At 40.4% G+C, this 15,239-nt stretch overlaps 2 protein-coding genes across 2 annotated transcripts in view; both read right to left on the reverse strand.

Moving 5' to 3' along the window:
- LOC142152281 (N-acyl-phosphatidylethanolamine-hydrolyzing phospholipase D-like) overlaps nucleotides 1-15,239 on the reverse strand; it is a 386,092-nt gene that overhangs the window by 253,141 nt on the left and 117,712 nt on the right. The window lies entirely within an intron of this gene.
- FBXL13 (F-box and leucine rich repeat protein 13) overlaps nucleotides 1-15,239 on the reverse strand; it is a 189,170-nt gene that overhangs the window by 148,328 nt on the left and 25,603 nt on the right. Inside the window, exons 5-6 of the mRNA XM_075208743.1 lie at nucleotides 12,595-12,749; nucleotides 7,265-7,374 (exon numbers count right to left, since the gene is read on the reverse strand). Coding sequence (XP_075064844.1) covers nucleotides 7,265-7,374; nucleotides 12,595-12,749 — 265 coding nt within the window. The remainder of the gene's footprint in view (nucleotides 1-7,264; nucleotides 7,375-12,594; nucleotides 12,750-15,239) is intronic.

Here is a 15,239-nt window from a genome sequence, read left to right on the forward strand (position 1 = left end):
AAAATGGCCCAAACAGCTGCTTCCATATGTGTTAGAATATTTATTTATTTATCTTAGTAATAAATATTTATAGAAAGTGAGATCTCCTAATTCAGAACTAATGTTTTTAAATTAGGGATGTGCACCGGCGACTTTTGGTGTCTCGTGTTTTGTGTTTTGGATTCGGATTTTCTTGAGGTTTTGGGTTCGAATTTGTTTCGCAAAACACCTGCCGAAAGGTTTTGGTTCGGATTTAAGGTTTTGGATTCGGATTTTTTTTGAAAAAAGCATAAAAAGCTCAAAAATCAAGTTTTTGGGCTTATTTTCACTCCTACGCTATTATTAACCTCAATAACATTCAATAACAATCATTTCCACTAATTTACAGTGTATTCTGAACACCTCACAATATTGTTACTGTGTAGTGGAGTGGTCCCCACAATATAATAAGAAAACCATCAACTGGTCTTAATCGCACCAAAAAATGTACCTGGACTGCGTAGAGGAGTGGTCACCACAATATAATTTAAAAACCCTGAACTTGTATGAATCGCACCAAAAATTGTACCTGGACTGCGTAGAGGAGTGGTCACCACAATATAATTTAAAAACCCTGAACTGGTATGAATCACACCAAATAATGTACCTGGACTGCGTAGAGGAGTGGTCACCACAATATAATTTAAAAACCCTGAACTTGTATGATTCGCACCAAAAAATGTACCTGGACTGCGCAGAGGAGTGGACACAACAATATAATAAGAAAACCATCAACTGGTCTTAATCGCACCAAAAAATGTACCTGGACTGCGTAGAGGAGTGGTCACCACAATATAATTTAAAAACCCTGAACTTGTATGATTCGCACCAAAAAATGTACCTGGACTGCGCAGAGGAGTGGACACAACAATATAATTTAAAAACCCTGAACTTGTATGATTCGCACCAAAAAATGTACCTGGACTGCGTAGAGGAGTGGTCACCACAATATAATTTAAAAACCCTGAACTTGTATGATTCGCACCAAAAAATGTACCTGGACTGCGTAGAGGAGTGGTCACCACAATATAATTTAAAAACCCTGAACTTGTATGAATCGCACCAAATAATGTACCTGGACTGCGTAGAGGAGTGGTCACCACAATATAATTTAAAAACCCTGAACTTGTATGAATCGCACCAAAAAATGTACCTGGACTGCGTAGAGGAGTGGTCACCACAATATAATAAGAAAACCATCAACTGGTCTGAATCGCACCAAAAAATGTATCTGGACTGCGTAGTGGGGTGGCCCCGGTACCCAATTTGATACCGGGGCCACAATATAATTAATACACCCTCAACTGGTCAGAATTCCACCAAACAAGTATCTGGACTGCGTAGTGGGGTGGCCCCGGTACCCAATTTGATACCGGGGCCACAATATAATAAATACACCCTCAACTGGTCAGAATTCCACCAAACAAGTATCTGGACTGCGTAGTGGGGTGGCCCCGGTACTAAACTTGGTACCGGGGCCACAATACCTCCTCCAAGTTCCAAGTGTAGTGTTTATAACATATTAACACTACACTAATTCTAGCACGTCAATACCTCTTGTTTTAAATAATGACAGGGCATTTAACTTTTGATTACATTTTTTGAATTTGTTGACATTTTCTTTTACTTTTTGAACATGGCAAACGACTGTTGAATGGTCACATAATGCTAAAAAAGAGTTGCAAGATGGAATTGTCCTTGGGCCCTCCCACCCACCCTTATGTTGTGGAAATAAGACATGCACACTTTAACAAACCAATAATTTCAGCGACAGGGCCTACCAAACAACTGTGGCTGAAATGATTGGTTTGTTTGGGCCCCCACACCAAAAAAACAATTCATCTCTCCCTGTACAAACTAAACAGGCTCTACTGAGGAAAGATGTCGTCCTCATCCTCAACCTCTGATTCCTCTCCCCCTACAGTGTGTACTTCCTCCTCCTCACACATTATCAATTCGTCCCAGCTGGACTCCACAACCACAGGTCCCTCTGTACTATCTGGAGGGCAGTGCTGTACTTCATTGAGGAATTGATTATTCATTTTTATAAACATCATTTTTTCAACGTTATGAGGAAGCAACCTCCTTCGCCGCTCACTGACCAGGTTCCCCGCTGCACTAAAAACTCTTTCCGAGTACACACTGGAGGGGGGACAACTCAGATAAAATAGAGCCAGTTTGTACAGGGGCTTCCAAACTGCCTTTTTTTCCTGCCAGTAACAATATGGACTGTCTGACATGTCTATTTGGATGGTGTCAGCAAAATAATCCTCCACCATTTTTTCAATTGTGACAGCATCCAATGCAGCAACAGTAGACATGTCTGCAATGGTTGGCTGGTCCTTCAGTCCGGACCAGATGTTATCAGCATCCCCGCCAGCGGCTCTTTTAGGAAAACTGAGCTTTTTCCTCGCAGCCATAGATGTGGAAGGAAATGAGGGTGGAGCTGTTGGCATGTCACGGTCCTCTTCAGAGGACAATCTCCTGACCAGCAGGTCTTTGCACCGCTGTAGACTTGTGTCCGCCGGAAACAGAGACACAACATACGCTTTAAACCGAGGATCGAGCACGGTGGCCAGAATGTATTCCTCTGACTTTAAAAGAGTGACCACCCTCGGATCCTGGCAAAGCGTACGAAGGGCTACATCCACAAGAGCTACATGCTTGGTGGAATCGCAATGGTTTACCAGCTCCTCCCTCACTTTCTCCAGCTGCTTCTGCAACAGCCTGATCAGGGGAATGACCTGACTCAAGCTGGCAGTGTCAGAACTGACTTCTCGTGTGGCAAGTTCAAACGGCTGGAGAACCTTGCACAACACGGAAATCAGTCTCCACTGCGCTTGACTCAGGCGCATCCCCACTCCTTTGCCTATGTCGTAGGTGGCTGTGTAGGCCTGAATGGCCTTTTGCTGCTCCTCCATCCTCTGCAGCATATAGAGGGTGGAGTTCCAGCGCGTCACAACCTCTTGTTTGAGGTAATGGCAGGGCAGGTTCTTGGTTTTTTGATGTGCCTCTAGTCTGCTGTAGGCACTGGCTGAATGCCGAAAGTGTCCAGCAATTTTGCGCGCCACCGCAAGCATCTCCTGCACACCCCTGTCACTCTTGAGGTAATGCTGCACCACCAAATTAATGGTGTGGGCAAAACATGGGACGTGCTGGAAATTGCCCATATTTAATGCCCGCACAATGTTACTGGCATTGTCTGACACCACAAATCCCCATGAGAGTCTAAGTGGGGTAAGCCACTGGGAGATAATTTCCCTCAGTTTCTCTAATATGTTGTCAGCGTTGTGCCTCTTATTAAAGCCTGTAATACACAATGTTGCCTGCCTTTCCACGAGCAGCCATTTTGTAGATGCTGCTACTGATGCAGCTGTTGCTGCGGAAGGGGATGCATCTACCCAGTGGGCTGTCACAGTCATATAGTCCTTCGTTTGCCCAGAACCACTTGTCCACATGTCCGTGGTTAAGTGGACAGTGGGTACAACCGCATTTTTTAGAGCACTGAGGACACTTGATCGTACTTCTCTGTACATTTTTGGTATCGCCTGCCTAGTGAAGTGGAATCTCGACGGGATTTGGTACCGGGGACACAATACCTCCATCAACCCTCTAAATCCCACTCCACTGATGGCGGACACCGGGCGCACGTCTAACACCAACATTGCAGTTACAGCCGCAGTTATACGCTTTGCAATAGGGTGACTAATATCGTATTTTGTGGTCATGGCAAACGACTGTTGGACGGTCAATTGTTTTGTGAAAGACTTAGCGGTCTTACGACTTCCCCTCTGGGAAGATGACCGACTAACAGCAGCAACAGCAGCAGTGGCAGTAGTAGGCGTACCGCTGCAGGATTCCTCGGATGAATCCCGTATTGAAGAGGACTCAGTCTGGCTGCTGACTTGGGCTGCAGGAAGTTGACGAGGAGGGTGTTGCTGGTGTGTATCCAACTGGACCACGGGATTTAGGCGTCCCTGTACCGATGACGGTCCTAGCCCCAGTTCCTGAACTAACCACTGAACTATGAAGGTTATTCAGGTGACGTATAAGGGAGGATGTCCCTAGGTGGGCAAGATCTTTACCCCTGCTTATTTGAGCTTTACATAAGCTACATATGGCCATACATTGGTTGTCCGGATTTGGATAAAAATAACTCCAGACCGAAGAGGTGCATTTTTTGGTCTTCTGACCAGGCATGACGATGGGCTTTTTCATCCCATGGACATCAGCTGTTTCCCCCCCTGGTGCCTCATTTTCAATAACCACATCACCATCCTCATCATCAAGTTCCTCCACAGTGCCAGCTACATCATCAATAGCCTCCTCCCAAGCCACCTCTTCCCGTACAGTGATGGGAAGGTCAGGCTTGACAACCACCAACACCCTTGGACTCGCCTTGGGGATTTGTGATAATTTCTCTTTAGAAGGCAGAGTTGTTTGCTGTTTTGTTGCTGACAGCATAACTCTCTTCAATTTTTTGTAGGGGGGGGGGAGGAGGAGGAGGGCTAAGATCCTTGGGTGAAGCTGAACCACTAGTCATGAACACGGGCCAGGGCCTAAGCCGTTCCTTGCTACTCCTTGACGTAAATGGCATATTGGCAACTTTACGTTTCTCCGCAGATGATTTTAAGTTTCTCTTTTTGCTACTTTTTGAGAACTTGGGCTTTTTGGATTTTACATGCTCTGTACTAGGAGATTGGGCATCGGGCTTGCCAGACGACGTTGATGGCATTTCATCGTCTATGTCATGACGAGTGGCAGCAGCTTCAGCATTAGGAGGAAGTGGGTCTTGATCTTTCCCTACTTTATCCTCCAAATTTTTGGTCTCCATTATATGTAGCACATTATATTATATTGCAGTACCAATGGACTTATACTGCTGGATTGGTTTTGCAAATTTTGTTATAATTACTTTTTTTTTTAAAAAAAAATTATATATTTTTTTTAATTTTTTAAACACTTGGGAATAATGGGGAAATAACTATTCCCTTAGAAGCACAGAGCACAGGACACAGCACCACTGGACTGAACAGGACACAGCACAGGACCCAGCAGCACCACTGAACTCAAAATTGACAGAGCACAGCACACAGCACCCCTGGACTGATACTGCAGAACACAGCACAGCACAGCACAGCACAGCACAGAACTAAACAGCACAGCACAGAACTAAACAGCACAGCACGAGATCTACCAGGACAGAGGACCACCTAACACACCCTCCCTCTACCCTGATCAATGCCCGAGTGAAGATGGCGGCGACTAGCAGGGAATTTATAGGATCCGAGTATCGCGAGATCCGACAGCGGGATTATGACTCCGAGCCTCGGTTTCAAGTTTTCATTTGGCGCTAATACCCGGATCTGTCTCGGATCCGACTCGGATCGGAAACGTTCGGGTGGGCTCGGATTCACAAAATCCGAGTGCGCTCATCTCTATTTTAAATTAATATTAAAATAAATGATAAAGAAAATGTGCTTTAATTTAAGATACACTAAAGCAAAATAGACTCAATTTAAAGGGAAAGTGTTTGAAAAGCTAGATGCACTCCTTCTTACTGCTACCTCTTCTCATTCCATGAGGTGGCGCTGTCCTTATATTGGTATTGTATGGTGAATTGGGTCAGTGATACACACTACAATAATGTAGTCAAAAGGTCAGAAAAGTGGAACAGATAACAAGTTCTACAAAAGAAAATAGTCTCCCACATTTGAAAATGAGTGGTGAAAACTACAGATTTGCAAGATACCTGGATCAGTCACAACATTATAACCACTGAAAAGTGAAGATCACAACATTGATTATCTTGTTACAATGGCACCTGTCAAGGGGTGGCATCTTAGGCAGTAAGTGAACAGTCCGTTCTTGAAGTTGATGTATTGGAAGCAGGAATCATGGGCAAGTGTAAGGATCTGAGCGACTTTTACAAGGACCAAATTGTGATGGCTAAATGACTGCGTCAGAGTATCTCCAAAATGGCAGAGTTCGCGGTTTGCAGTGGTTATTATCTACCAAAAGTGGTCCAAGGATGGACAACTGGAGAACTGATGACAGGGTTATGGGCACCTAAGTTCTCATTGATGCATGTGGGGGGTGAAGAATAGCCTGTCTGGTCCAAACCCACAGAAGAGCTACTGTAGCACAAATTGCTGAAAATGTTAATGCTGTCTATGGTAGAAAGGTATCAGAACACACACTGCATCGCAGCTTGCTGCGTATGGGGATGTGTAGACGCAGACCGGTCAGAGTGCCCGTGCTGACCCCTGTCCACTGCCGAAAGCACCTATAATGGGCACATTAGCGCTAGAACTGGACCATAGAGCAATGAAAGAAGGTGGTTTGGACTAATGAATCACGTTATCTTTTTGTGGACGGCCAGGTATGTGTGCGTCATTTACCTAGGGAAGAGATGGAACTAGGATGCACAATGAGAAGTAGACAAGCCGGCAGAGGCAGTGTGATGCTCTGGCCAGTGTTCTTCTGAGAAACCTTGGCTCCTGGCATTCATGTGGATGTTATTTTGACACGTACCACCTACCTAAACATTGTTGCAGACCAAGTACTTCCCTTCATAGCAACGGTATTCCCTGATGGCAGTGGCCTCTTTCAGCAGGATAACATGCCCTGCCACACTGTTAAAATTATTCAAGGTGTTGCTTTGGCCTCCAAATTCCCCAGATCTCAATCCGATCGAGCATCTGTGGGATGTGCTGGAAAAACAAGTCAGAGCCATGGAGATCCCACCTTGCAACTTAAAAGATTTAAAGGATCTGCTGCCAACGTCTTGGTCCCAGATACCACAGGACATCTTCAGAGGTCTTGTGAAGTCCATGCCTTGACGGGTCAGAGCTGTTTTGGCAGCACGAGGGGGACCTACACAATATTAGGCAGGTGGTTTTAATATTGTGGCTGACTAGTGTAGATTATAGATAATGTGTCAGTATATAGTCACTTTGGTGATCAATTGAAACAATGCGTACAATATAATTATCATCAATCAATTTGACTGGGCGGACATCATTTTAAATTGTGCTTAATTTATTTGATATTGCACTGCAACAGAAAGGCCACTGTGTCCTTACCAAAGAAAGCTTTGTTAATGGAAAAGTTTTATCCATGTTTACATTTTCAAGTAACAGTGAAAACATGCAGTGTATTTTTAGAGCTCAGATAACAAGTGCCCTACTTCTACATCTCTAAATTCATTTCAGACAATGTCAACAGTACAAGTGCTTACACATACCTCAAAGTACTCCTTCTTCTTTCTAGAATCTTGAGTTTCTGCATTCCATGCTTTCAGGACTTTCTTCATGAAGGCGGCATCAAAAACACTCTGAATACTTGTTGCAGCCTCTAGGGAAACCATTTATTGCAATTAAGTAAACATAACTAGCTGTTTACTAATTTAATAACAGGGATTACTTATACTTTTATTTTAATTAGTTCAAACTACTGTAAAATACAATGTCGGAAAACAAGGTATTTAAATATTTTATCCAACTTCAGATGGACATTAAGATAACAAGTAATGTGAGCAGATTGTAAAATAAATTGTAAACACTATTGTTGTAGGAGTGCTATAGTTAAAGTGCAAGTCTATTAAATGAATACTCACAAATACAGACACACACACATATACATATATATATATATATATATATATATATATATATACACACATATATATATATATATATATATATATATATATATATATATATATACACACACATATATATATATATATATATATATATATATATATATATATATATATATATATATATATATATATATTTGATAGTTTTACAATGAAGGCATTTGGAAAAGTGGCGGCATGGCATAACACAGTATACACCCCCACTATGAGCAGACTTCCAATCAGTAATCCCACTGAAGTACGCTGCAGCAATCCTTTATACAGTTTGCACAGCAAATGAGAGTATAATGTTAAATATCTGAATTTTTGTCAAAGTATGAGACCTTTTACGTATATCTTTGTGTATGTTATTATGCCAAATTGATGTTTATGTTTAATGGTTCTTCAAGGTATGACTACAGACTTGTGTATATATAAGAATGCCATTTGCTTATCATTTAAACATTCTGGACCTGATAATGTCAGGACGCAAGTCCATTTGTGTGATGTATCTTACATGAAATAGCTTTGCGCACGCTTAGAAATGGACCTTACGACAATGAACGGAACTGCATGCAATTCATGTCCAAATATAAATGACAGTTACTACTGCCTACATTTCGAAGGGCGGAACAGGGTGGGAAGGTCGGACGGATGTAGGTAGTGTACAGGTGTGCCTATGCAGATGCTTGTATGCTTGGTTTCAGACGTATCATTTATATCAGCTACAGGACTGGTGTAAGTGCCGACTGATAGTGGTGACTGACACAGTATAGTCTTTGTTTGGAAAAGTACACATATACGTGCCATTAGATAGCAGAGGACATGTGTATGCAAGCAAGATAAACTCTAAAAATGCATTGTATGTACAGTACGCATTGAGCACATCTTGATTTATTTAGTGTAAAAAAAACATTTTAGTTTTTTGTAAAACCAACCATATTTTATTAATGATTATACTGTTTAGATTTGTTCATCTATTTCATAATATACATTTTTTTTGTATGTGATCTTATCCTTGTCCTTATATGCACATATGCTTGTGCGCATACAGCACTCTGTTCAGTCTGGTAACATACGGCAAGTACCGTTTAGGCAGAGCGTACACACATCCAAATTCAAATCGAAACGTATCTGAAGTGCACTCAAGTTCCATGCTCTTTTTTGAATCAGGCCCCCTCTGTTCATTTCTTAACAGCAAAAAGTAGTGGATGCTGTGTTTATTGAATTGTCTAAAAAAAACTGTGTACATAAAGGGCCTGAGTCATTAAGGCACGTATACTGAGCGCATTGTGCGTTTGTTCTAAGCCGCATGTAAATCGGCTCTGCATACTCCCGAAGTCAACAAGGAACGGGTCTAAAGATACCTGTGGTGCTACACAGGTGTAGGTTTACTCTGCTCTACTAGACCAGACACTGTAGGATACATACAATGCCTATGTGGAATATAAAATCTTAACTGTCAATAATATAGTAATCAATGATTATACATCGAAATTTTTAATTGTTTTCCCTTGGAAAAACGTTTATTAGGCTGTCCTTAAGGTCTACTGTACAAAATAGATATTTTTACAGTTGCTCCTGATTGCAGACACATTATAGCATGTATACGATACTGACATAACTAGGGCTCAGGACTAGCCCCATAGCTAGTGCAAGAGATACAGCAGAAAAACAAGTAACTTTCAGACACCCAGAGCTTCATTGGGATGTGACTGCATGCGCTCAAGCGTAACATGCCCTTACTGTAAATTGAATATGGCCAAACGACCGTTCCCGCCCCGTTCCCTCTCTGAAATCGTAGGCTGTAGCAAGATCGTTTGAGTACGAAGACAGAGCGGACGGGGCTGCGATTTCTGTCGTATGGGCCGGTTGTGGGCATGCTCAGACTGATTTTGCGTACGATCAAAATCAGCAGATACGTGCCTTAACGACTGAGGACGAGAGTGTCCAGTATCCATGAGGATCAATGGTCCCTGAGCTTTGCACATCATTATGAGATGTAGGGAGCATTTATTGATTCATACACAGAAACTGTGTAGTATAAGGGAAACACTCTCCCTCACCAAATGCTCTCTAGGCATGGACCTACGGTGGTTTATGCTAAAAGTTTCCAGCAAATTTCCTCCTCTCTAAAAAGTCTCATCTGGGCTGAGAAAGTGTGTCTAAAAGCTGTTTTATACTGGATAAAACTGTCGTTCTAAATCTAATATTAATGTGCCACAATTTCTACATGCAGTGAATGTAGCATTAACTGGGCAAGGCATAATGATAATTGCTTAATACGCAAAACAGATCTTTAATAATTCACATGGCCATGGAAGCAGCAACCACAATGTATTTGCATCCGTGCTTCACCAACCAACACCTTTTGTCTGTAACGCCCAAAAACTAATACCTTTATATACATCAGAACTGATATTATATTACCAAAAAAAATAGGTATTACAACAAAATATATTCTTATAGGTATTACAACAAAAGTTTTCTCACCAACTCCATGGCACTGACTTAAGACATACTTTGATTGAAGCATCTAAATTGTGATTAACATGAGAGAATAGTGACCAAGATACAAAATGAAGCACCTAACAATTAACTGAAAAAAATCTGACATTAAGTTATAACAATAGGAATTATATAATGATATCAGGGACCATCTTTGTACAAGGAAGTGATTGAAATATGGTTGGCTATGAGATGCTATTGAATTTTCATCTTTAAGAGTTCTGGCCAAAAATATTAAAGGGTTTACACATATATATATATAAACAGTTTTGGTCCTCGTTAAAATATGTTTGGTAATTACTGGTGAAGGGGTTCTATTTGCCAGACAAATGTGTGCTGACTTACAATCTGGTCAAAATGATGTTGTTACAGTAGTTATGGTGAAAAAGGCTAAATGATAAACTTAAAAAGTTAAACAAGAACGTTGGCAGCATGCTTTGCATTAGTGTATGTGCTGTATATTTACATTTCTCATTCAGTCACATTTTTCTTGAGAACCACTGCTGTATATGTTAAAAGTTTTACAAGCCAAAATGTATTTAGAAATGAGATAAGAGAACACATAAACCCAACATCCCAGGGTGACCAGTGGCCCCTTTGTTTTTGCTATGCAGAGTAAGTAAAAATAAACAAGGACTTAAACATGCAGTTGAGTGATGCCATCTGTTGATTTTCTCTCAAGCTACAAATCAGCCATCATATCCTGTATTTTTTGTTGATTATAATTATTTACTTTTAATTATTTCCCAAAGTGAGGCAGATAAGTAGTTGTTTTGCTTTAAAGAACTGAACTAAACTAAACCCTTAGTAAATGACAGGGGCCTGAAAAGTAGAATGTAGCAGTGATGAAAGGAAAGCAGTAATCTATCTTGCCCCTTTCCTTTACAGTTAATACTCCAGGGGGTATATTTACTAAACTGCAGGTTTGAAAAAGTGGAGATGTTGCCTATAGCAACCAATCACATTCTATTTATCATTTATTCAGTACAATCTACAAAATGACAACTAGAATCTGATTGGTTGCCACTTTTTCAAACCCGCAGATTAGTAAATATACCCCCAGATTATCCTTCTTATGATGATCACACTTGCTGCTATATTTTAGGTGACATTGGGCAAAGATTGCTGTGTGTGTGATCCTGATGAAGAGTATATACCGTATTTTTCGGTCCATAAGACGCACTTTTTCCCCCCAAAAAAGTGGGGGAAAAAGTGTGTGCGTCTTATGGAGCGAATACTGCATGCCAGAAAGGAAGGAAGAAAATAAAACTTACATGTCCAGCGTGGAGAAGCGGGTCCCGGCCAGGCTGCAGATCCTCCTGATCGTCTGTCCCCCTGACTATCTGTGAGGACCTAGCTATCACATGGGACGTCCCATGTGATAGCTAGGTCCTCACAGATAGGCAGGGGGACGGACGATCAGGAGGATCTGCAGCCTGGCCGGGACCCGCTTCTCCACGCTGGACATGTAAGTTTTATTTTCTTCCTTCCTTCAGGAGGATCCGCAGCGCTGAAGACACTGGAGGGAATAAGATAAGGCTATAGTGTTTGTCCGTGCGTGCTGGAGGCTATACTGTGTGTGTGCGTGCTGGAGGCTATACTGTGTGTGTGCGTGCTGGAGGCTTTACTGTGTGTGTGCCAGTGTGCTAACATAGCATGTGTGTCTAAGAGTGGGGATCAGTGTGTTAATATAGTGTGTGTGTGTTGGTGAGTGTGAGTGAAGGGGCCATTGTATTTTGTGTGATTGAAGGGGCCAGTGTATGTTTTCCTTCTCTAAAACTAGGTGCGTCTTATAGTCAGGTGCGTCTTATGGAGCGAAAAATATGGTAAATAATCTATTATTTTATATCTCATTTTATAATATATATCAAAATTCAGCCATAGTTGAAAGGTGTGTGTCTCTCTCTCCCCCACAGATCTCCCCCTACACACACAATGCATTCACACACCTTTAGACAACAGTTAGTCAAAACACGCACAATGACTTGTATATTTATATAACAGGCAATAAATGTAAATGTATTGCACCAAAATCTATACTTTGTGTAAAATAATGTTACGCTGTTTACTATTTTATAATATATATAGAAGTTTTACAATTAGAATGTTAATAATAATACATTTTAAATGAAACTATATTTTGTGCGTATTTTTTCTTGAAGATATGAGCATAAGCTATTATATAAATATTGGTCCTGTGGATTTAAGGAAAAATAAGAATTATATTTCTTAGGTTAAATCATAATTACCATTGCGAGGAGTGGGTTGACGGTAATAGTCATATATAACAGTATTAAATGGTCATCCATACATTTGCCAGATTATTAAGGAGATTAACATACCAGTCTCCCTAGAAACCCTTTTACAGATCCCAAATCAAGAAAAGTTTCCAGTAATTGCCTAGTGACATTTAAGTGAAAACTTACTGATATGCTGTTGATTGCGAAATTTCACCCACTTATCCCATCGATGTATTATGGACTTCAGCTGGGTTTTTGCGTGGTGACTCTCTGCATTGTGTAGCTTGGCCAGTGTGTCCAGCTTTTTGGCTTTCCTCGCTGCACAGTACTCTATCCACGCACTGCATATGTTAGAGACAATAAATATTTCATTAGCTTTCAGTACATGAAATAGAACCCATGTAATACAATCTGAAACATGGCACACAGCTGCTGAAAACTAGAAATAATGCGATTCATTTACAAAAGCTTCTAAAAAGCAAAAGTGGAAGTGTTACCCATAGCAACCAATCAGACTGTAGACTGGTTTTCTAGAATGTACTAGATAAATGATAGCTAGAATCTGATTTGTTGCTATGGGCAACATCTCCACTTTTCTTTTTTAAAAGTTTTAGTAAATCTACCCAGAGGCTTTTCTGTATTCTGCTTTGAATTTGGGAGCATATTCATGTTGTATGCGTAAAACCTGATGCAGAGTTCTGCCCATGTTTTTGATAACTGAACCTGCTCCAGAGCCCAATTTCCACAAAATGAAGGCACGCACTGTACTTTTACTGTGAGATTTAAAATAACTGAATATTTATACACCTTGGTGCTTAGTGAAATATTCACTCACTTTTTGAACAAGACAGGGAACTTTTACCTTTAACAAAAATCCAACATTTTCCCTGATTCCAAATAAAATATAAGGCATTATATTCTACTAAATATATATATATATATATATATATATATATATATATATATATATATATATATATATATTGTCGAAGTCAGCAAATTAGATAAAGTAATTTCAATTAAAGTCGAGCAAACTTGGTTGTCTTTGTCTGAAAAGATGCATACGGTACGCTACGACGTACAAGGGCACGCTACGGCGTGAAAGGGTGTACGCATCCACTACACGTGGCAGCAACAGTAATTGGTCTTTTACCATGCATTCGCACAAACACGCATACTTATAAAATAGTACACATTAATGGTAGTTGCAACACATAGTCAGTTATGTCGAAATATAGTAGTATTTATATGTTATATTAGAGTTACATGCATATTAGTGAAATACACGGAACAGGTTGAAGGAATCATATCATGAGTGGTATTATAATAAACCTCTTTACATATCCTACTTGCGAGGGAATCGCAGAGTGCATACACAAGTTATGAATGATAGGGAATTATGAACTACTTAAGACTAAGGAATCTTGGCGGGAAGAGCCGAGCATACCCCCTGGAGAGGTGACCCCCTCCTTTGGATTCCTTAGGATGAACTAGCCAATGATTGACAACCCCTTGGACCTTCCTGAGACCTGGACAAATAGATGCAAGCTATACCATCTTCATTGTATTACTGTATTTCTGTGTGTATATAAGCAGCAGCTTCACATCTAGTGTTCAGACATCTTATCCCCAGACTTCAGGATTGAATGACTGCACACTGGATCCAGAGCGCCTGCGATAAGTAACGGCTGTATTTATTATCACTTCGCTTCAGCATATTATTCTACTATTTGCGAATAAATCTTTGTGCGTTGGAAACACAAATCGAGGTTCGACAATCGTTATTGGTTAGCGACAATACGCACATAACAATATATATATATATATATATATATATATATATATATACACACACACACATACATATTTATATATATAACTATATAAATAATAACTATATAACAAGTCATCCAACAACTTCATGCCCTGTGCAGTAGACCTTTCTATGGTTGAGGGTTGGGCTGGTGACTCGTACATTTAATGTACCCATTGACTAGTGTCAATGGGTACATTGTCCTATGTGGTCAAGGTAAAGCTTCGCCACAAGCATTTGATAACTTGCCTGAAGAAAAGCAGAGAAGAGACTGCTAATAACCATTGGTGTGGTAAAACACTAGACTAGTCTGTACATTAAAGCCTTTATGTACCTAAGTTCACAGAGTGCTCCATTTTGGAGCAGAGTGCTAATATATCTAATACTAAGGTATTACATACAATGGAGTTCTGCTATAGAGCTGACCTCTGCCAGATGGATGGCCATGCAAAATGGCTGACTAGAAGCAAATATGGAAGAAAATAGGAATATAAGTAAGAGGGTTGTTTCATTTTTGAACATTCTAAGTATACCACCTAACTGTACCTCTTTTGGGATGGACGTCCTGCCTAAGTGCAACTGAAACTTTGGTGGTGGCGTTACATACTCTATACACTTTGGGTTACTTATTCCCTTATAAATAGTGGCTATACTTCATTATTTATCTCTTAAAATACAGACAGTTTCTAACTTTGTGAGTATTATGTGTTTGGCTATATTTAGTCCATACATTGGCTATTTCAGTATGTAATGTGTTTACAAAACAAATGTATATTTTCGAAATTATGTGTATTCAATTTTTTACCGCATCTAATTTTGAATTTATTATAGCATACAATGTGATCAACTCTTTATGGCTTGGCAGTACTCCCTTTTAGTAATGGTTATTTCTAAAGATGATTGTTTGGTCCTTACACTTACAGAATCATACCTGCCTACTATTCTGACCACACTTGCCAAGAGGCAAGTGTGTGGGGCATCAGAGCCCTGCCTCTCGCTGCACAATGTGGTGATTTGC

Source organism: Mixophyes fleayi, chromosome 4 (genome assembly GCF_038048845.1).
Source record: "Mixophyes fleayi isolate aMixFle1 chromosome 4, aMixFle1.hap1, whole genome shotgun sequence".
Taxonomy (NCBI): Eukaryota; Metazoa; Chordata; class Amphibia; order Anura; family Limnodynastidae; genus Mixophyes; species Mixophyes fleayi.